General features: G+C 39.1%; 1 protein-coding gene across 1 annotated transcript in view; it reads right to left on the reverse strand.

Annotated features, from left to right (window-relative positions):
- The window catches only part of COPG2 (COPI coat complex subunit gamma 2), a 205,231-nt gene that overhangs the window by 12,470 nt on the left and 172,102 nt on the right, over positions 1 to 20,659 (reverse strand). Inside the window, exon 21 of the mRNA XM_053716386.1 lies at positions 10,239 to 10,336. Within this exon, the coding sequence (XP_053572361.1) occupies positions 10,239 to 10,336 (98 nt within the window). The remainder of the gene's footprint in view (positions 1 to 10,238; positions 10,337 to 20,659) is intronic.

Raw genomic sequence — 20,659 nt, forward strand, 5'->3', positions numbered from 1 at the left:
GTAATTTAGGGTTTGTTATTTTTCGTAATTTAGTATTTTTTTTTTTAATTTTAGACTTAATTTTTTTTAGTAGTGTTAGGTTTTTTTAATGTGTAATTTAGTTTTTTAATTGGTAGTTATTTGAATTTTAGTATAATAGTTTAATATAATAGTTATGTTAGGTTAATTTATAGTTTAAACTTAGTTTTTTTTAATTTCACAGGCAAGTTTTTATTCATTTTAAGATAGGGATATTGTAATTTTAATATAAAGTTAGGAGGTTGTTAGATTTAGCGGTTAATAGTTTAATTTAGTTTTTTGCAATGTGGGGGGGCTGGCGGTTTAGGGGTTAATAGGTTTATTTAGTGGTGGTGATGTGGGAGGTCACAGGAATAGGGGTAATAACTTTTATTAGTGGCGGCGATGTCGAGAGCGGCAGATTAGGGGTTATTAACTTTATTTCAGTGTCAGCAATGTCGGGGGCAGCAGATTAGGGGTTAAAGGGACACTCAAGTCAAAATTAAACTTCATGATTCAGATAGAGCATGCAATTTTAAACAACTTTCCAATTTACTTCCATTAACAAAATGTGCACAGTCTTTTTATATTTATACTTTTTGAGTCACCAACTCCTACTGAATTCACAGCATATACGTATATGCTTTTGTGATTGGCTGATGGCTGTCACATGGTACAGGGGGAGTGGAAATAGACATAACTTTGCAATTTATTTAACAAAAATCTACCACTCATCTGAAGTTCAGACTAAGTGCTTTTGCATTGTCTTCGTATCATGCATTTGTTAATTATGCAAATCTACAATGTTGACTGGTCCTTTAAAGGGACATTATACACTCATTTTTTCTTTGCATAAATGTTTTGTAGATGATCTATTTATATAGCCCATAAAGTTTTTTTTTTAAAATAAATGTATAGTTTTGCTTATTTTTAAATAACATTGCTCTGATTTTCAGACTCCTAACCAAGCCCCAAAGTTTTATGTGGATACGGTCAGCTACCTTCTCCAGCTTGCTCCTGTTTGTGTAAAGGGTCTTTTCATATGCAAAAGGAGGGGGGAGTGTCTTATTTGCCACTTGCAGTGGGCTTTCCAGCTGCCTTTTCAACAGAGCCAAACTGACAGCTTCTAAGTAAGTTTTTAAACAGTATTATACTGGATTTTTATATCAGTATCTGTGCATCTTATTCTTTATAGTAGTGTCTATTACATGCAGTTATATGAAAATGAGTGTATACTGTCCCTTTAATAACTTTATTTAGGTGTCGGCGATGTCGGGGGCAGCAGATTAGGGGTGTTTAGGCTTGGGGTTTATACGTAACTTTTTTTCCCCCATAGACATCAATGGGGTTGCGTTACGGATCTTTTCATTCCGCGCTTCAGGTGTTTTTTTTTTTTTTTTTTTAACATTCTCCTAATTGAAAGCTGGCACGAGCACGAATTCTCAGCCCTTGGATTTTGTGCAGTATGAGCTTATCGCCACCATATCGCACGCACAAGGAGGCTTTTCAGACACTCCAAATGGCAGCGCTATGGAGTGTGAAATAACTCAACTTTTGTTGCGTTCGTTTCGCACCCTCTATAGCGCAAAACTAGTAATCTAGGCGTAATATATTAATAATAATAATGAAGAAGTACACCATGAATAGAATATATATAGGTACTCACTGAGATATTAATAATAATAATAATAATAATAAAAAAGTACAACACGAATAGAATATATATGGGTATTCATTGAGATATTAATAATAAAGTAGTGCAACATGAATAGTATATATATAGGTATTCACTGAGATATCAATAAAGTGGCACAACATGAATACATATAGGTATTTACTAAGATATTAATAATAATAATAATGAAGAAGTACACCATGAATATATATAGGTACTCAATAAGATATTAATAATAATAAAAAAGTACAACACTAATAGAATATATATGGGTATTCACTAAGATATTAATAATAATAATAAAGAAGTACAAAACGAATAGTATATATATATATATATATATATATATATATATATATATATAGGTATTCACTGAGATATTAATAATAAAGAAGTACAACAAGAATAGAATATATATAGGTATTCACTGAGATATTAATAATAAAGAAGTACAACAAGAATCGAATATATATATATATATATATATATATATATATATATATATATATATATATATATATATATATATATATAGGTATTTACTAAGATAATAATAATAATAAAGAAGTACAACAAGAATAGAATATATATAGGTATTCACTATGATATTAATAATAATAATAATAATAAAGAAGGTATTCACTATGATATTAATAATAATAATAATAAAGTGGCACAACATGAATAGAATATATATAGGTATTCACTGAGATATCAATAATATCAATAAAGTGGCACAACATGAATACATATAGGTATTTACTAAGATATTAATAATAATAATAATAATAAAGAAGTACAACAAGAATAGAATATATATAGGTATTCACTAAGATATTAATAATAAAGTAGTACAATATATATATATATATATATATATATATATATATATATATATATATATATGTATTTACTAAGATAATAATAATAATAATAATAATAATAAAAAAGTACAACAAGAATAGAATATATATAGGTATTCACTAAGATATTAATAATAAAGTAGTACAACATGAATAGAATATATATAGGTATTCACTAAAATATTAATAATAAAGTAGTAAAACATGAATAGATTATATATATAGGTATTCACCGAGATATTAATAATAAAGTAGTACAACATGAATAGAATATATATAGGTATTCACTGAGATATTAATAATATCAATAAAGTAGCACAACATGAATAGAATATATATAGGTATTCACTGAGATATTAATAATAAAGTAGCACAACATGAATAGAATATATATAGGTATTCACTGAGATATTATTAATAAAGTAGCACAGCATGAATAGAATATATAGGTATTCACTGAGATATTATTAATAAAGTAGCACAGCATGAATAGAATATATAGGTATTCACTGAGATATTAATAATAAAGTAGTACAACATGAATAGAATATATATAGGTATTCACTAAAATATTAATAATAAAGTAGCACAACATGAATAGAATATAAATAGGTATTCACTGAGATATTAATAATAAAGTAGCACAACATGAATAGAATATAAATATATATTCACTGAGATATTAATAATAAAGTAGCACAACATGAATAGAATATAAATATATATTCACTGAGATATTAATAACTAATAACAACAACAATAATAAGGTTCTTTAGATATTTAATTAACAATGCCCATCGGATAGAACATACATTTTTAATTAACTTTTCAATCTACTTTTATTTGCAAATGTGCTTCATTCTCTTGGTAACTTTAGTTGAAGGAGCAGCAATGCCCAGCTGAGATGTAGCTGAACACATCTGGTGAGCCAATGACAAGAGGCATATATGTGGATCCATTAATAAGCACCTAGCTCCCACAATAGTGCATTGCTGCTCCTGAGCCTACATAGGTATGCTTTTCATCAAAGGAGACCAAGAAAACAATGCAAACTATATAATAAGAGTAAATTGGAAAGCTGTTTAAAAAATTGCATGCTGTATCAGAATCAAGAAACTTGACTTTACTGTCAGTTTAAGCACATAGAAATTAACATTCTTTATGATAAAATAATCTTTCTAGAAAGTAGAAACCTATTAAAAAAAAACAGAATTTATGTTTACCTGATAAATTACTTTCTCCAACGGTGTGTCCGGTCCACGGCGTCATCCTTACTTGTGGGATATTCTCTTCCCCAACAGGAAATGGCAAAGAGCCCAGCAAAGCTGGTCACATGATCCCTCCTAGGCTCCGCCTACCCCAGTCATTCGACCGACGTTAAGGAGGAATATTTGCATAGGAGAAACCATATGAAACCGTGGTGACTGTAGTTAAAGAAAATAAATTATCAGACCTGATTAAAAAACCAGGGCGGGCCGTGGACCGGACACACCGTTGGAGAAAGTAATTTATCAGGTAAACATAAATTCTGTTTTCTCCAACATAGGTGTGTCCGGTCCACGGCGTCATCCTTACTTGTGGGAACCAATACCAAAGCTTTAGGACACGGATGATGGGAGGGAGCAAATCAGGTCACCTAGATGGAAGGCACCACGGCTTGCAAAACCTTTCTCCCAAAAATAGCCTCAGAAGAAGCAAAAGTATCAAACTTGTAAAATTTGGTAAAAGTGTGCAGTGAAGACCAAGTCGCTGCCCTACATATCTGATCAACAGAAGCCTCGTTCTTGAAGGCCCATGTGGAAGCCACAGCCCTAGTGGAATGAGCTGTGATTCTTTTGGGAGGCTGCCGTCCGGCAGTCTCGTAAGCCAATCTGATGATGCTCTAAATAGAATTTTAGAGCGCGAACAACATCCAAATTGTGCAACAAACGTTCCTTCTTCGAAACTGGTTTCGGACACAGAGAAGGTACGATAATCTCCTGGTTAATGTTTTTGTTAGAAACAACTTTTGGAAGAAAACCAGGTTTAGTACGTAAAACCACCTTATCTGCATGGAACACCAGATAAGGAGGAGAACACTGCAGAGCAGATAATTCTGAAACTCTTCTAGCAGAAGAAATTGCAACCAAAAACAAAACTTTCCAAGATAATAACTTAATATCAACGGAATGTAAGGGTTCAAACGGAACCCCCTAAAGAACTGAAAGAACTAAGTTGAGACTCCAAGGAGGAGTCAAAGGTTTGTAAACAGGCTTGATTCTAACCAGAGCCTGAACAAAGGCTTGAACATCTGGCACAGCTGCCAGCTTTTTGTGAAGTAACACAGACAAGGCAGAAATCTGTCCCTTCAGGGAACTTGCAGATAATCCTTTTTCCAATCCTTCTTGAAGGAAGGATAGAATCTTAGGAATCTTAACCTTGTCCCAAGGGAATCCTTTAGATTCACACCAACAGATATATTTTTTCCAAATTTTGTGGTAAATCTTTCTAGTTACAGGCTTTCTGGCCTGAACAAGAGTATCGATAACAGAATCTGAGAACCCTCGCTTCGATAAGATCAAGCGTTCAATCTCCAAGCAGTCAGCTGGAGTGAGACCAGATTCGGATGTTCGAACGGACCTTGAACAAGAAGGTCTCGTCTCAAAGGTAGCTTCCATGGTGGAGCCGATGACATATTCACCAGATCTGCATACCAAGTCCTGCGTGGCCACGCAGGAGCTATCAAGATCACCGACGCCCTTTCCTGATTGATCCTGGCTACCAGCCTGGGGATGAGAGGAAACGGCGGGAATACATAAGCTAGTTTGAAGGTCCAAGGTGCTACTAGTGCATCCACTAGAGCCGCCTTGGGATCCCTGGATCTGGACCCGTAGCAAGGAACTTTGAAGTTCTGACGAGAGGCCATCAGATCCATGTCTGGAATGCCCCACAGTTGAGTGACTTGGGCAAAGATTTCCGGAAGGAGTTCCCACTCCCCCGGATGCAATGTCTGACGACTCAGAAAATCCGCTTCCCAATTTTCCACTCCTGGGATGTGGATAGCAGACAGGTGGCAGGAGTGAGACTCCGCCCATAGAATGATTTTGGTCACTTCTTCCATCGCCAGGGAACTCCTTGTTCCCCCCTGATGGTTGATGTACGCAACAGTTGTCATGTTGTCTGATTGAAACCGTATGAACTTGGCCCTCGCTAGCTGAGGCCAAGCCTTGAGAGCATTGAATATCGCTCTCAGTTCCAGAATATTTATCGGTAGAAGAGATTCTTCCCGAGACCAAAGACCCTGAGCTTTCAGGGATCCCCAGACCGCGCCCCAGCCCATCAGACTGGCGTCGGTCGTGACAATGACCCACTCTGGTCTGCGGAAGGTCATCCCTTGTGACAGGTTGTCCAGGGACAGCCACCAACGGAGTGAGTCTCTGGTCCTCTGATTTACTTGTATCCTCGGAGACAAGTTTGTATAGTCCCCATTCCACTGACTGAGCATGCACAGTTGTAATGGTCTTAGATGAATGCGCGCAAAAGGAACTATGTCCATTGCCGCTACCATCAAACCTATCACTTCCATGCACTGCGCTATGGAAGGAAGAGGAACGGAATGAAGTATCCGACAAGAGTCTAGAAGTTTTGTTTTTCTGGCCTCTGTCAGAAAAATCCTCATTTCTAAGGAGTCTATTATTGTCCCCAAGAAGGGAACCCTTGTTGACGGAGATAGAGAACTCTTTTCCACGTTCACTTTCCATCCGTGAGATCTGAGAAAGGCCAGGACAATGTCCGTGTGAGCCTTTGCTTGAGGAAGGGACGACGCTTGAATCAGAATGTCGTCCAAGTAAGGTACTACAGCAATGCCCCTTGGTCTTAGCACAGCTAGAAGGGACCCTAGTACCTTTGTGAAAATCCTTGGAGCAGTGGCTAATCCGAAAGGAAGCGCCACGAACTGGTAATGCTTGTCCAGGAATGCGAACCTTAGGAACCGATGATGTTCCTTGTGGATAGGAATATGTAGATACGCATCCTTTAAATCCACCGTGGTCATGAATTGACCTTCCTGGATGGAAGGAAGAATTGTTCGAATGGTTTCCATTTTGAACGATGGAACCTTGAGAAACTTGTTTAAGATCTTGAGATCTAAGATTGGTCTGAACGTTCCCTCTTTTTTGGGAACTATGAACAGATTGGAGTAGAACCCCATCCCTTGTTCTCCTAATGGAACAGGATGAATCACTCCCATTTTTAACAGGTCTTCTACACAACGTAAGAATGCCTGTCTTTTTATGTGGTCTGAAGACAACTGAGACCTGTGGAACCTCCCCCTTGGGGGAAGCCCCTTGAATTCCAGAAGATAACCTTGGGAGACTATTTCTAGCGCCCAAGGATCCAGAACATCTCTTGCCCAAGCCCGAGCGAAGAGAGAGAGTCTGCCCCCCACCAGATCCGGTCCCGGATCGGGGGCCAACATTTCATGCTGTCTTGGTAGCAGTGGCAGGTTTCTTGGCCTGCTTTCCCTTGTTCCAGCCTTGCATTGGTCTCCAAGCTGGCTTGGCTTGAGAAGTATTACCCTCTTGCTTAGAGGACGTAGCACTTTGGGCTGGTCCGTTTCTACGAAAGGGACGAAAATTAGGTTTATTTTTGGCCTTGAAAGGCCGATCCTGAGGAAGGGCATGGCCCTTACCCCCAGTGATATCAGAGATAATCTCTTTCAAGTCAGGGCCAAACAGCGTTTTCCCCTTGAAAGGAATGTTAAGTAGCTTGTTCTTGGAAGACGCATCAGCTGACCAAGATTTCAACCAAAGCGCTCTGCGCGCCACAATAGCAAACCCAGAATTCTTAGCCGCTAACCTAGCCAATTGCAAAGTGGCGTCTAGGGTGAAAGAATTAGCCAATTTGAGAGCATTGATTCTGTCCATAATCTCCTCATAAGGAGGAGAATCACTATCGACCGCCTTTACCAGCTCATCGAACCAGAAACACGCGGCTGTAGTGACAGGGACAATGCATGAAATTGGTTGTAGAAGGTAACCCTGCTGAACAAACATCTTTTTAAGTAAACCTTCTAATTTTTTATCCATAGGATCTTTGAAAGCACAACTATCTTCTATGGGTATAGTGGTGCGTTTGTTTAAAGTGGAAACCGCTCCCTCGACCTTGGGGACTGTCTGCCATAAGTCCTTTCTGGGGTCGACCATAGGAAACAATTTTTTAAATATGGGGGGAGGGACGAAAGGAATACCGGGCCTTTCCCATTCTTTATTTACAATGTCCGCCACCCGCTTGGGTATAGGAAAAGCTTCTGGGAGCCCCGGGACCTCTAGGAACTTGTCCATTTTACATAGTTTCTCTGGGATGACCAACTTGTCACAATCATCCAGAGTGGATAATACCTCCTTAAGCAGAATGCGGAGATGTTCCAACTTAAATTTAAACGTAATCACATCAGGTTCAGCTTGTTGAGAAATGTTCCCTGAATCAGTAATTTCTCCCTCAGACAAAACCTCCCTGGCCCCATCAGACTGGTTTAGGGGCCCTTCAGAACCATTATTATCAGCGTCGTCATGCTCTTCAGTATCTAAAACAGAGCAGTCGCGCTTACGCTGATAAGTGTGCATTTTGGCTAAAATGTTTTTGACAGAATTATCCATTACAGCCGTTAATTGTTGCATAGTAAGGAGTATTGGCGCGCTAGATGTACTAGGGGCCTCCTGAGTGGGCAAGACTCGTGTAGACGAAGGAGGGAATGATGCAGTACCATGCTTACTCCCCTCACTTGAGGAATCATCTTGGGCATCATTGTCATTGTCACATAAATCACATTTATTTAAATGAGAAGGAACTCTGGCTTCCCCACATTCAGAACACAGTCTATCTGGTAGTTCAGACATGTTAAACAGGCATAAACTTGATAACAAAGTACAAAAAACGTTTTAAAATTGCGAAAAAATATGAAGGAATTGCTCAAAATTCACCAAAATTTCACCACAGTGTCTTAAAGCCTTAAAAGTATTGCACCCCAAATTTGGAAGCTTTAACCCTTAAAATAACGGAACCGGAGCCCGTTATTTTAAGGGTCTTAACCCCTTTACAGTCCCTGGTGTCTGCTTTGCTGAGACCCAACCAAGCCCAAAGGGGAATACGATACCAAATGACGCCTTCAGAAAGTCTTTTCTATGTATCAGAGCTCCTCACACATGCGACTGCATGTCATGCCTCTCAAAAACAAGTGCGCAACACCGGCGCGAAAATGAGGCTCTGCCTATGATTTGTGAAAGCCCCTAAAGAGAAAGGTGTCTAAAAAAGTGCCTGCCGATATAAACTTATCAAAATACCCAGATTAAATGATTCCTCAAGGCTAAATATGTGTTAATAATGAATCGATTTAGCCCAGAAAAAGTCTACAGTCTTAATAAGCCCTTGTGAAGCCCTTATTTACAATCTTAATAAACATGGCTTACCGGATCCCATAGGGAAAATGACAGCTTCCAGCATTACATCGTCTTGTTAGAATGTGTCATACCTCAAGCAGCAAGAGACTGCTCACTGTTCCCCCAACTGAAGTTAATTCCTCTCAACAGTCCTGTGTGGAACAGCCATGGATTTTAGTAACGGTTGCTAAAATCATTTTCCTCATACAAACAGAAATCTTCATCTCTTTTCTGTTTCTGAGTAAATAGTACATACCAGCACTATTTTAAAATAACAAACTCTTGATTGAATAATAAAAACTACAGTTAAACACTAAAAAACTCTAAGCCATCTCCGTGGAGATGTTGCCTGTACAACGGCAAAGAGAATGACTGGGGTAGGCGGAGCCTAGGAGGGATCATGTGACCAGCTTTGCTGGGCTCTTTGCCATTTCCTGTTGGGGAAGAGAATATCCCACAAGTAAGGATGACGCCGTGGACCGGACACACCTATGTTGGAGAAATAAAAAGATCTCTCTCCTTAAACACTTTTGTTCCAAAATATTCCAAATTCAGTCATTGATGAAAAATGAAATATTTAGCTCATTGATGGTAATTTAGTATATAGTTTTATTGTGTGCTTAAAGGGACATTACACTAAAATTCTCATGATTCTGATAGAGAATACAATTTTTAAAAACTTTCCAATTTAGTACTGTTATCAACTTCCTTATTTTTTGTTGATAGGTAGTGTGCACATGCCTGCAGTACTACATGACATGAGTGCTGCCATCTTGTTCTCTCGGAAAGTTGTTTAAAATTGTATGTTCTATCTGAATCATGAAGGAAATTTTGGGGGTTTTAAGCCCCTTTAAAATGGATATTATAGCAGAAAAATGACACACTCAAATTCATTAGAGCACCTCATCTTTGATCTACTTACAGAAGAACTCTGTGTTTAACCCCTGCAAAGGAGTTAAACACATAAATAAGGTCATACTTAGGACCAGCGAGCACTGCAGTTGCCAAACTGAACACAGCCGGTTATTGGCAGGGTTGTGCGACTGCAGCTGCCAAACTGAGCACAGATGGTAATTGGCAGGGTTGTGCGACCCGAGCTGCCAAATGGCTCACTGACTGTTTTATGCTCAGAACCAGCAGTTCTCTGTGGCTCCTGCCTCCTGCAGAACTTTATGTTTCAACCCTTTTAGGAGGAAAGTGGAAGGAGTTTGAGGGTGGGTAGCGCACAAATTACACATTCTATAGAATTAGAACAGTTCATTTTGTACTATAACGAGAGGTACATACCACATACTCATCATCATAACCATCACTGTCAGGGATCCTGGTGTTGGGGTCACAGTCTCTGACCAGAAACTTCATTGTACAGTTGAAGATACACGACACTATGGAAAGTGAAGATATAGATTAATGCACATAGCAGAGTAACTGTCATTTGTAATAAAACATATATAGATTAATGCACATAGCAGAGTCACCGTTATTTGTAATGAAACGTATATATATTAAAGCACTGTCAGGGTATCTGTGAAGATTATTAAATAATATATATGTATGATTGTTAAGACCACAGGTTTAATTATACATGAAAATGGTAAAAGCAGTTATATTTACTCTGCCAAATGATTCTTGGCTGTGTAAACCAGCACCCCCTCTCTCATTCATCAATGGAATTGTTTGCATAGTTATTACAGAAAGAACAACGGCTTAGACTGTGGTATAAATAAAACCAGTGGGTTACTTCAAAGTGAATATTAGCATGATGGAGCATCAGAGGTATATGGGCTTCCTGCCCAAGATGGTTAATGAACTCACAGGCCCCCTGTGGGGAATAGACGGTCTGTCTGTGGGAATGATTGAATCTACAAACATGTTCAAGGAATTGTAGCTGCTACCATATACATGTTAAATTACCCCCTGTTGAGCTACATACACATCCTGCCCAGCCATGAGTTCCTTGGGAGCATAGAAGCCAAGAATTAAGATTTCAACATGTGACATTGCAGCTGTTAAATTCATTTTTAAAATACAGCCTGTAAATACTGTATAAAATGTGTATTGTGGACCTAAGAAGCAGTGACTAATAATAACATATTAGATAAATATTTGCTGAGCTTGATAAATACTGCAAATAGATGTATAAATGTTTGACATTTTTAACAACATTGTTTCTTTATTTTACAGACAGCAAGATGTCCTATGAATATTAGCCATAAACATGGATATCTTCTATTTTAACAAATAAATTGATAAATACTGGTGTTTGGTGTCAAATTGTACATTTTCTGTTATGTTAAATGAAATATAGATGCTGACAAGAGAGGTTTATTAATGCTAAAAGTTATAGTATGTTAAATAATGACTTTATAAGGATGTATTAAATTGTTAGCAATATTGATAATGAGATCTGCATTTGTGGTTGTTTGCTGCCCCCTAGGGGATTAAAACTGGTATTACAACGAATTGACTTTTTAAAACACATGCCAATCAATGCTCAGCTCCATTAGGGCCAATCCGGGACAAGCATCAAAAGGGCCTATCAAAATATTGTGGGAATGATTAAAGAAACGGGGGAGGAATTCTTTATTTTTGGAATAAAGGTCCAGACAACTCACTGCTAAAGGAGACAGACGAAAAGAAGCATTAACTTTTGGAGAGAAAATACATAGGCTTTGGTGCCAAGCATATTCTCTGCCATTTTTGGGGACACTTTCTTGAACAAAGAAAGATAAACAATTCTTGAAGTCTATACCTGTGCACATTGTGTGTAAACCCTCCATAGATGACCCACAAGAAACTCTGGAACATGAAACATTGATTTGCTTATTTGGGTAAAGTATATAATTTGATATTTTAAAGCAAATACATTAATTATCGCTACAGACTAACTGCAGTTACTAATTTTTAAAAGGGCACTTTGTATTGATGCTTTACCTCAGTGGTTTTCCAGGTTAAATATCTCTCTCTCACTCTTAGAGGTTGCAGAAGGTGGTAATTTAAGGTGGTTTTAATACAATAATACATCAACAAGCTTATTCTCCAATACAAGGTGGTATAAGTTATATCTCAATGATTTTTCAGTTCTTGTAACACCTTCTCTTTCCTCATTGGATGTTACAAAAGGTGGTATTAAACCAATACTACATCTACAGGATTATTCAAAGTTATAAAGGTGATATAGGTAGTAATAAGTTCAGGTGTAACTTGTGGAAGCACTTCTTCACAGAAAGGGTAGTGATCCATGGAATAAACTCAATAACAGGTGGTAATGGCAAACACTAGGAATGCCTGGGACAATCATAAGGTTATCCTACGAACTATGAATTAATAAACTTACATTCAATAGAAAAACATAATTTATGTAAGAACTTACCTAATAAATTAATTTCTTTCATATTGGTAAGAGTCCATGAGATAGTGACTTATGGGATATACAATCCTACCAGGAGGGGCAAAGTTTCCCAAACCTCAAAATGCCTATAAATACACCCCTCACCACATCCACAATTCAGTATAACAAATAGCCAAGTAGTGGGGTAGTAGAATAAGGAGTAAAAAAGCATACAATAAAGAGGAACTGGAAATATAATTGTGCTTTTATACAAAAAATCATAACCCCTAGAAAAAGGATGGATCTCATGGACTCTTGCCAATATGAAATAAATGAATTTATCAGGTAAGTTCTTAAATAAATTATGTTTTCTTTCAGGTAATTGGCAAGAGTCCATGAGTTAGTGACGTATGGGATAGAAATACCCAAGATGTAGAAGTCCACAGAATAGTCACTAGAAAGGGAGGGATAAAATAAAAACAACCATTTTCCGCTGAAAAAAATTAAATCCACAAAAAATAAGTTTTTCTCATAAATTTAAAGAAAAAAAAAAAACTTAAAACTTAAAAATTAGTAGAAGAATCAAACTGAAACAGCTGCCTGAAGAACTTTTCTCCCAAAGACTGCTTCAGAAGAAGCAAATACATCAAAATGGTAAAACTTAGTAAATGTATGCAAAGAAGACCAAGTTTCTGCTTTGCAAATCTGATCAACTGAAGCTTCAGTCTTAAAAGCCCAAGAAGTGGAGACTGATCTAGTAGAATGAGCTGTGATCCTCTGAGGCGGGGACTGTCCCATCTCCAAATAAGCTTTATGAATCAAAAGCTTTAACCAAGATGACAAAAATGGCAGAAGCTTTAAGACCTTTTCTAGAACAAGAGAAGACAACAAATAGACTAGAAGTCTTCCTGCAATCTTTAATAGCTTCAACATAATATTTTAAAGTTCTTACAACATCCAAAGAATGTAAAGATCTTTCAAGAGTATTCTTGGGATTAGGACACAAGGAAGGAACAACAATTTCCCTACTAATGTTGTTAGAATTCACAACCTTAGGAAGAAAATTAAAGACGAAGTCCGCAAAACAGCCTTATCCTGATGAAAAAATCAGAAAAGGAGACTCGCAAGAGAGAGCAGACAATTCAGAAACTATTCTAGCTTAAGAGATAGCCATCAGATCTATTTCTGGAAGACCCTACATCTGTACAATCTGACAAAATACATCTGGATGGAGAGACCACTCCCCCGGATGTAAGGTCTGACGGCTGAGATAATCCGCTCCCAATTGTCCACAATTATGCACCACAGAAATTAGACAAGAGCTGGATTCTGCCCAAGAAAGTATCCAAGATACTTCTTTCATAGCTAGGGGACTGCGAGTCCCACCCTGATGATTGACATATGCCACAGTTGTGATATTGTCCATCTGAAAACAAATTAATGATTCCCTATTTAACAGAGGCCAAACCTGAAGAGCCCTGAAAAACATAATTTATGTAAGAATTTACCTGATAAATTCATTTCTTTCATATTGGCAAGAGTCCATGAGCTAGTGACGTATGGGATATACAATCCTACCAGGAGAGGCAAAGTTTCCCAAACCTCAAAATGTCTATAAATACACTCCTCACCACACCCACAATTCAGTTTAACGAATAGCCAAGTAGTGGGGTGATAAAGAAAGGAGTAAAAAGCATCAACAAAGGAATTTGGAAATAATTGTGCTTTATAAAAAAAAATCATAACCACCATAAAAAGGGTGGGCCTCATGGACTCTTGCCAATATGAAAGAAATTAATTTATCATGTAAATTCTTACATAAATTATGTTTTCTTTCATGTAATTGGCAAGAGTCCATGAGCTAGTGACATATGGGATATCAATACCCAAGATGTGGAACTGCACGCAAGATTCACTAGAGAGGGAGGGATAAAAATAAAGAACAGCCGTTTTCCGCTGAAAAAATAATCCACAACCCAAATTATAAATTTATTCTTTAATGACAAGAAAAACTTAAAACATAGGCAGAAGAATCAAACTGAAACAGCTGCCTGAAGAACTTTTCTACCAAAAACTGCTTCTGAAGAAGCAAATACATCAAAACGGTAGAACTTAGTAAATGTATGCAAAGAGGACCAAGTCGCCGCTTAGCAAATCAGATCAACTGAAGCATCATTCTTAAAAGCCCATGAAGTGAAGACTGATCTAGTAGAATGAGCTGTAATTCTCTGAGGCGGGGCCTGACCCGACTCCAAATAAGCTTGATGAATCAAAAGCTTTAACCAAGAAGCCAAGGAAATAGCAGAAGCCTTCTGACCTTTCCTAGAACCAGAAAATATAACAAATAGACTAGAAGTCTTCCTGAAATCTTTAGTAGCTTCAATATAACATTTCAAAGCTCTCACCACATCCAAAGAATGTAAGGATCTTTCCAAAGAATTCTTAGGATTAGGACACAAGGAAGGGACAACAATTTCTCTACTAATGTTAGAATTCACAACCTTAGGTAAAAATTTAAATGAAGTCTGCAAAACCGCCTTATCCCGATGAAAAATCAGAAAAGGAGATTAACAAGAAAGAGCAGATAGCTCAGAAACTCTTCTAGCAGAAGAGATGGCCAAAAGGAACAACACTTTCCAAGAAAGTAGTTTAATGTCCAAACAATGCATAGGCTCAAATGGAGGAGCCTGTAAAGGCATCAAAACCAAATTAAGACTCCAAGGAGGAGAGATTGATTTTATGACAGGCTTAATACGAACCAAAGCCTGTACAAAACAGTGAATATCAGGAAGTTTGGCAATCTTTCTGTGAAATAAAACAGAAAGAGCAGAGATTTGTCCCTTCAAGGAACTTGCAGACAAAACCTTATCCAAACCATCCTGAAGAAACTGTAAAATTCTAGGAATTCTAAAACAATGGCAAGAAAATTTATGAGAGGAACACCATAAAATATAAGTCTTCCAAACTCGATAATAAATCTTTCTAGAGATGGATTTACGAGCTTGTAACATAGTATTAATCACTTAGTCAGAGAAATCTTAATGACCTAGCACTAGGCGTTCAATTTCCACACCTTAACGGACGTGGCCAAGGTTGGCAACTGGACATCCGAACAAGATTCGCAAACCAAAATCTGTGAGGCCATGCTGGAGCCACCAGCAACACAGACGATTGTTCCATGATAATTTTGGAGATCACTCTTGGAAGAGACGGGAAAATATAAGCAGGTTGATAACACCAAGGAAGTGTCAATGCATCCACTGCTTCCGCCTGAAAATCCCTGGACCTGGACAGGTATCTGGGAAGTTTCTTGTTTAGATGAGAGGCCATCAGATCTATCTCTGGAAGACCCCACATCTGAACAATCTGAGAAAACACATCTGGATGGAGAGACCACTCCCCTGGAAGAAAAGTCTGACGGCTGAGATAATCCACCTCCCAACTGTCTACACCTGGGATATGCACCGCAGAAATTAGACAGGAGCTGGAATCTGCCCAAACAAGTATCCGATATACTTCTTTCATAGCTTGGGGACTGTGAGTCCCACCCTGATGATTGACATTGCCACTGTTGTGATATTGTCTGTCTGAAAACAAATGAACGGTTCTCTCTTTAACAGAGGCCAAAACTGAAGAGCTCTGAGAATTGCACAGAGTTCTAAAATATTGATTGGTAATCTCGCCTCTTGAGATTTCCAAACCCCTTGTGCTGTCAGAGATCCCCAAACAGCTCCCCAAACTGAAAGACTCGCATCTGTTGTGATCACAGTCCAGGTTGGCTGAACAAAAGAAGACCCTTGGAACTAAACGCTGGTGATTTAACCACCACGTCAGAGAGTGTCGAACATTGGGATTTAAGGATATTAATTGTGATATCTTTGAATAATCCCTGCACCATTGATTCAGCATACAAAGCTGGAGAGGTCTCATGTGAAAACGAGCAAAGGGGATCGCGTCCGATGCTGCAGTCATGAGACTTAAAACTTCCATGCACATAGCCACTGAAGGGAATGACTGAGACTGAAGGTGCCGACAGGATGCAACCAATTTTAAACGTCTCTTGTCTGTTAGAGACAGAGTCATGGACACTGAATCTATCTGGAAGCCTAAAAAGGTGACCCTTGTCTGAGGAATCAAGAAACTCTTTGGTAAAGTGATCCTCCAAACATGTTTCCAAAGAAACAACACTAGTTGATTTGTGTGAGATTCAGCAGAACGTAAAAACTGAGCTAGTACCAAGATATCGTCCAAATAAGGAAACACCGCAATACCCTGCTCTCTGGTTACAGAGAGCAGGGCACCGAGAACCTTTGAAAAGATTCTTGGAGCTGTTGCTAGGCCAATCGGAAGAGCAACAAATTGGTAATGCTGGTCTAGAAAAGAGAATCTCAGGAACTGATAATGATCTGGATGAATCGGAATATGAAGGTATGCATCCTGCAAGTCTATTGGGGACAAATAATGTCCTTGCTGAACAAAAGGCAGAATAGTCCTTATAGTTACCATTTTGAAAGTTGGTACTCTTACATAACGATTCAAAATTTTCAGATCCAGAACTGGTCTGAATGAATTTTCCTTCTTTGGGACAATGAATAGATTTGAATAAAACCCCAGACCCTGTTCCTGAAAAGGAACTGGCATGATTACCCCTGATAACTCTAGGTCTGAAACACACTTCAGGAAAGCCTGAGCTTTTACTGGATTTACTGGGATGCGTGAGAGAAAAAAATCTTCTCACAGGAGGTCTTACTCTGAATCCTATTCAATACCCCTGAGAGACAATGCTCTGAATCCAATGATTTTGGACATGATTTATCCAAACATCCTTGAAAAACCTTAATCTGCCCCCTACCAGCTGAGCTGGAATGAGGACCTTCATGCGGACTTAGGGGCTGACTTTGGTTTCTTAAATGGCTTGGATTTATTCCAATTTGAGGAAGGCTTCCAATTGCAAACAGATTCCTTGGGGGAAGGATTAGGTTTTTGTTCCTTATTTTGACGAAAGGAACGAAAACGGTTAGAAGCCTTAGATTTACCCTTAGGTTTTTTATCCTGAGGCAAAAAAAACATAATTTATGCTTACCTGATAAATTCCTTTCTTCTGTTGTGCGATCAGTCCACGGGTCATCATTACTTCTGGGATATAACTCCTCCCCAACAGGAAATGCAAGAGGATTCACCCAGCAGAGCTGATATAGCTCCTCCCCTCTACGTCAGTCCCAGTCATTCGACCAAGAATCAACGAGAAAGGAGTAACCAAGGGTGAAGTGGTGACTGGAGTATAATTTAAAAGATATTTACCTGCCTTAAAAAACAGGGCGGGCCGTGGACTGATCGCACAACAGAAGAAAGGAATTTATCAGGTAAGCATAAATTATGTTTTCTTCTGTTATGTGCGATCAGTCCACGGGTCATCATTACTTCTGGGATACCAATACCAAAGCAAAAGTACACGGATGACGGGAGGGATAGGCAGGCTCATTATACAGAAGGAACCACTGCCTGAAGAACCTTTCTCCCAAAAATAGCCTCCGAAGAAGCAAAAGTGTCAAATTTGTAAAATTTGGAAAAAGTATGAAGCGAAGACCAAGTTGCAGCCTTGCAAATCTGTTCAACAGAGGCCTCATTCTTAAAGGCCCAAGTGGAAGCCACAGCTCTAGTGGAATGAGCTGTAATTCTTTCAGGAGGCTGCTGTCCAGCAGTCTCATAGGCTAAACGTATTATGCTACGAAGCCAAAAAGAGAGAGAGGTAGCAGAAGCTTTTTGACCTCTCCTCTGTCCAGAATAAACGACAAACAGGGAAGAAGTTTGGCGAAAATTTTTAGTTGCCTGCAAGTAGAACTTGAGGGCACGAACTACATCCAGATTGTGTAGAAGACGTTCCTTCTTTGAAGAAGGATTTGGACACAAGGATGGAACAACAATCTCTTGATTGATATTCCTGTTAGTAACTACCTTAGGTAAGAACCCAGGTTTAGTACGCAGAACTACCTTATCTGTGTGAAAAATCAGATAAGGAGAATCACAATGTAATGCTGATAACTCAGAGACTCTTCGAGCCGAGGAAATAGCCATTAAAAACAGAACTTTCCAAGATAAAAATTTTATATCAATGGAATGAAGGGGTTCAAATGGAACACCTTGTAAAACGTTAAGAACTAAGTTTAAACTCCATGGCGGAGCAACGGCTTTAAACACAGGCTTGATCCTAGCTAAAGCTTGACAAAAAGCCTGGACGTCTGGATTTTCTGACAGACGCCTGTGTAACAAGATGGACAGAGCTGAAATCTGTCCCTTTAATGAACTAGCCGATAAACCCTTTTCTAAACCTTCTTGTAGAAAAGACAATATCCTAGGGATCCTAACCTTACTCCAGGAGTAACGTTTGGATTCGCACCAGTATAGGTATTTGCGCCATATTTTATGGTAAATCTTTCTGGTAACAGGCTTCCTAGCCTGAATCAGGGTATCAATAACCGACTCAGAAAAACCACGCTTTGATAAAATCAAGCGTTCAATTTCCAAGCAGTCAGTTTCAGAGAAGTTAGATTTTGATGTTTGAATGGACCCTGTATCAGAAGGTCCTGTCTTAGAGGTAGAGACCAAGGTGGACAGGATGACATGTCCACTAGATCTGCATACCAAGTCCTGCGTGGCCATGCAGGCGCTATTAGAATCACAGATGCTCTCTCTTGTTTGATTTTCGCAATCAATCGAGGAAGCAGCGGGAAGGGTGGAAACACATAAGCCATCCCGAAGTTCCAAGGTGCTGTCAAAGCATCTATCAGAACCGCTCCCGGATCCCTGGATCTGGACCCGTAGTGAGGAAGTTTGGCGTTCTGGCGAGACGCCATGAGATCTATCTCTGGTTTGCCCCAACGTCGAAGTATTTGGGCAAAAATTTCCGGATGAAGTTCCCACTCTCCCGGATGAAAAGTCTGGCGACTCAAGAAATCCGCCTCCCAGTTCTCCACTCCCGGGATGTGGATTGCTGACAGATGGCAAGAGTGAGACTCTGCCCAGCGAATTATCTTTGATACTTCCATCATTGCTAGGGAGCTTCTTGTCCCTCCCTGATGGTTGATGTAAGCTACAGTCGTGATATTGTCCGACTGAAACCTGATGAACCCCTGAGTTGTTAATTGGGGCCAAGCTAGAAGGGCATTGAGAACTGCCCTCAATTCCAGAATGTTTATTGGAAGGAGACTCTCCTCCTGATTCCATAATCCCTGAGTCTTCAGAGAATTCCAGACAGCGCCCCAACCTAGCAGGCTGGCGTCTGTTGTTACGATTGTCCAGTCTGGCCTGCTGAATGGCATCCCCCTGGACAGGTGTGGTCGATAAAGCCACCATAGAAGAGAATTTCTGGTCTCTTGATTCAGATTCAGGGTAGGGGACAAATCTGAGTAATCCCCATTCCACTGACTTAGCATGCACAATTGCAGCGGTCTGAGGTGTAGGCGTGCAAAAGGTACTATGTCCATTGCCGCTACCATTAAGCCGATCACCTCCATGCATTGAGCCACTGACGGGTGTTGAATGGAATGAAGGACACGGCATGCATCCTGAAGCCTTGTTAACCTGTCTTCTGTCAGGTAAATCTTCATTTCTACAGAATCTATAAGAGTCCCCAAGAATGGAACTCTTGTGAGAGGAAAAAGAGAACTTTTCTTTTCGTTCACTTTCCATCCATGCGACCTTAGAAATGCCAGAACTAACTCTGTATGAGACTTGGCAGTTTGAAAGCTTGAAGCTTGTATTAGAATGTCGTCTAGGTACGGAGCTACCGAAATCCCTCGCGGTCTTAGTACCGCCAGAAGGGCACCCAGAACCTTTGTGAAGATTCTTGGGGCCGTAGCCAATCCGAATGGAAGAGCTACAAACTGGTAGTGCCTGTCTAGGAAGGCAAACCGTAGATACCGTTGATGATCTTTGTGAATCGGTATGTGAAGGTAAGCATCTTTTAAATCCACTGTGGTCATGTACTGACCCTTTTGGATCATAGGTAAGATTGTCCGAATAGTTTCCATTTTGAACGATGGAACTCTTAGGAATTTGTTTAGAATCTTTAAATCTAAGATTGGCCTGAAAGTTCCCTCTTTTTTGGGAACCACAAACAGGTTTGAGTAGAACCCTTGTCCTTGTTCCGACCGCGGAACTGGATGGATCACTCCCATTAATAACAGATCTTGTACACAGCGTAGAAACGCTTCTTTCTTTATCTGGTTTGTTGACAACCTTGACAGATGAAATCTCCCTTTTGGGGGAGATAATTTGAAGTCTAGAAGGTATCCCTGAGATATGATCTCCAGCGCCCAGGGATCCTGAACATCTCTTGCCCAGGCTTGAGCGAAGAGAGAAAGTCTGCCCCCCACTA

The sequence above is a fragment of the Bombina bombina genome, chromosome 6 (assembly GCF_027579735.1).
Source record: "Bombina bombina isolate aBomBom1 chromosome 6, aBomBom1.pri, whole genome shotgun sequence".
In the NCBI taxonomy this organism is placed as follows: Eukaryota; Metazoa; Chordata; class Amphibia; order Anura; family Bombinatoridae; genus Bombina; species Bombina bombina.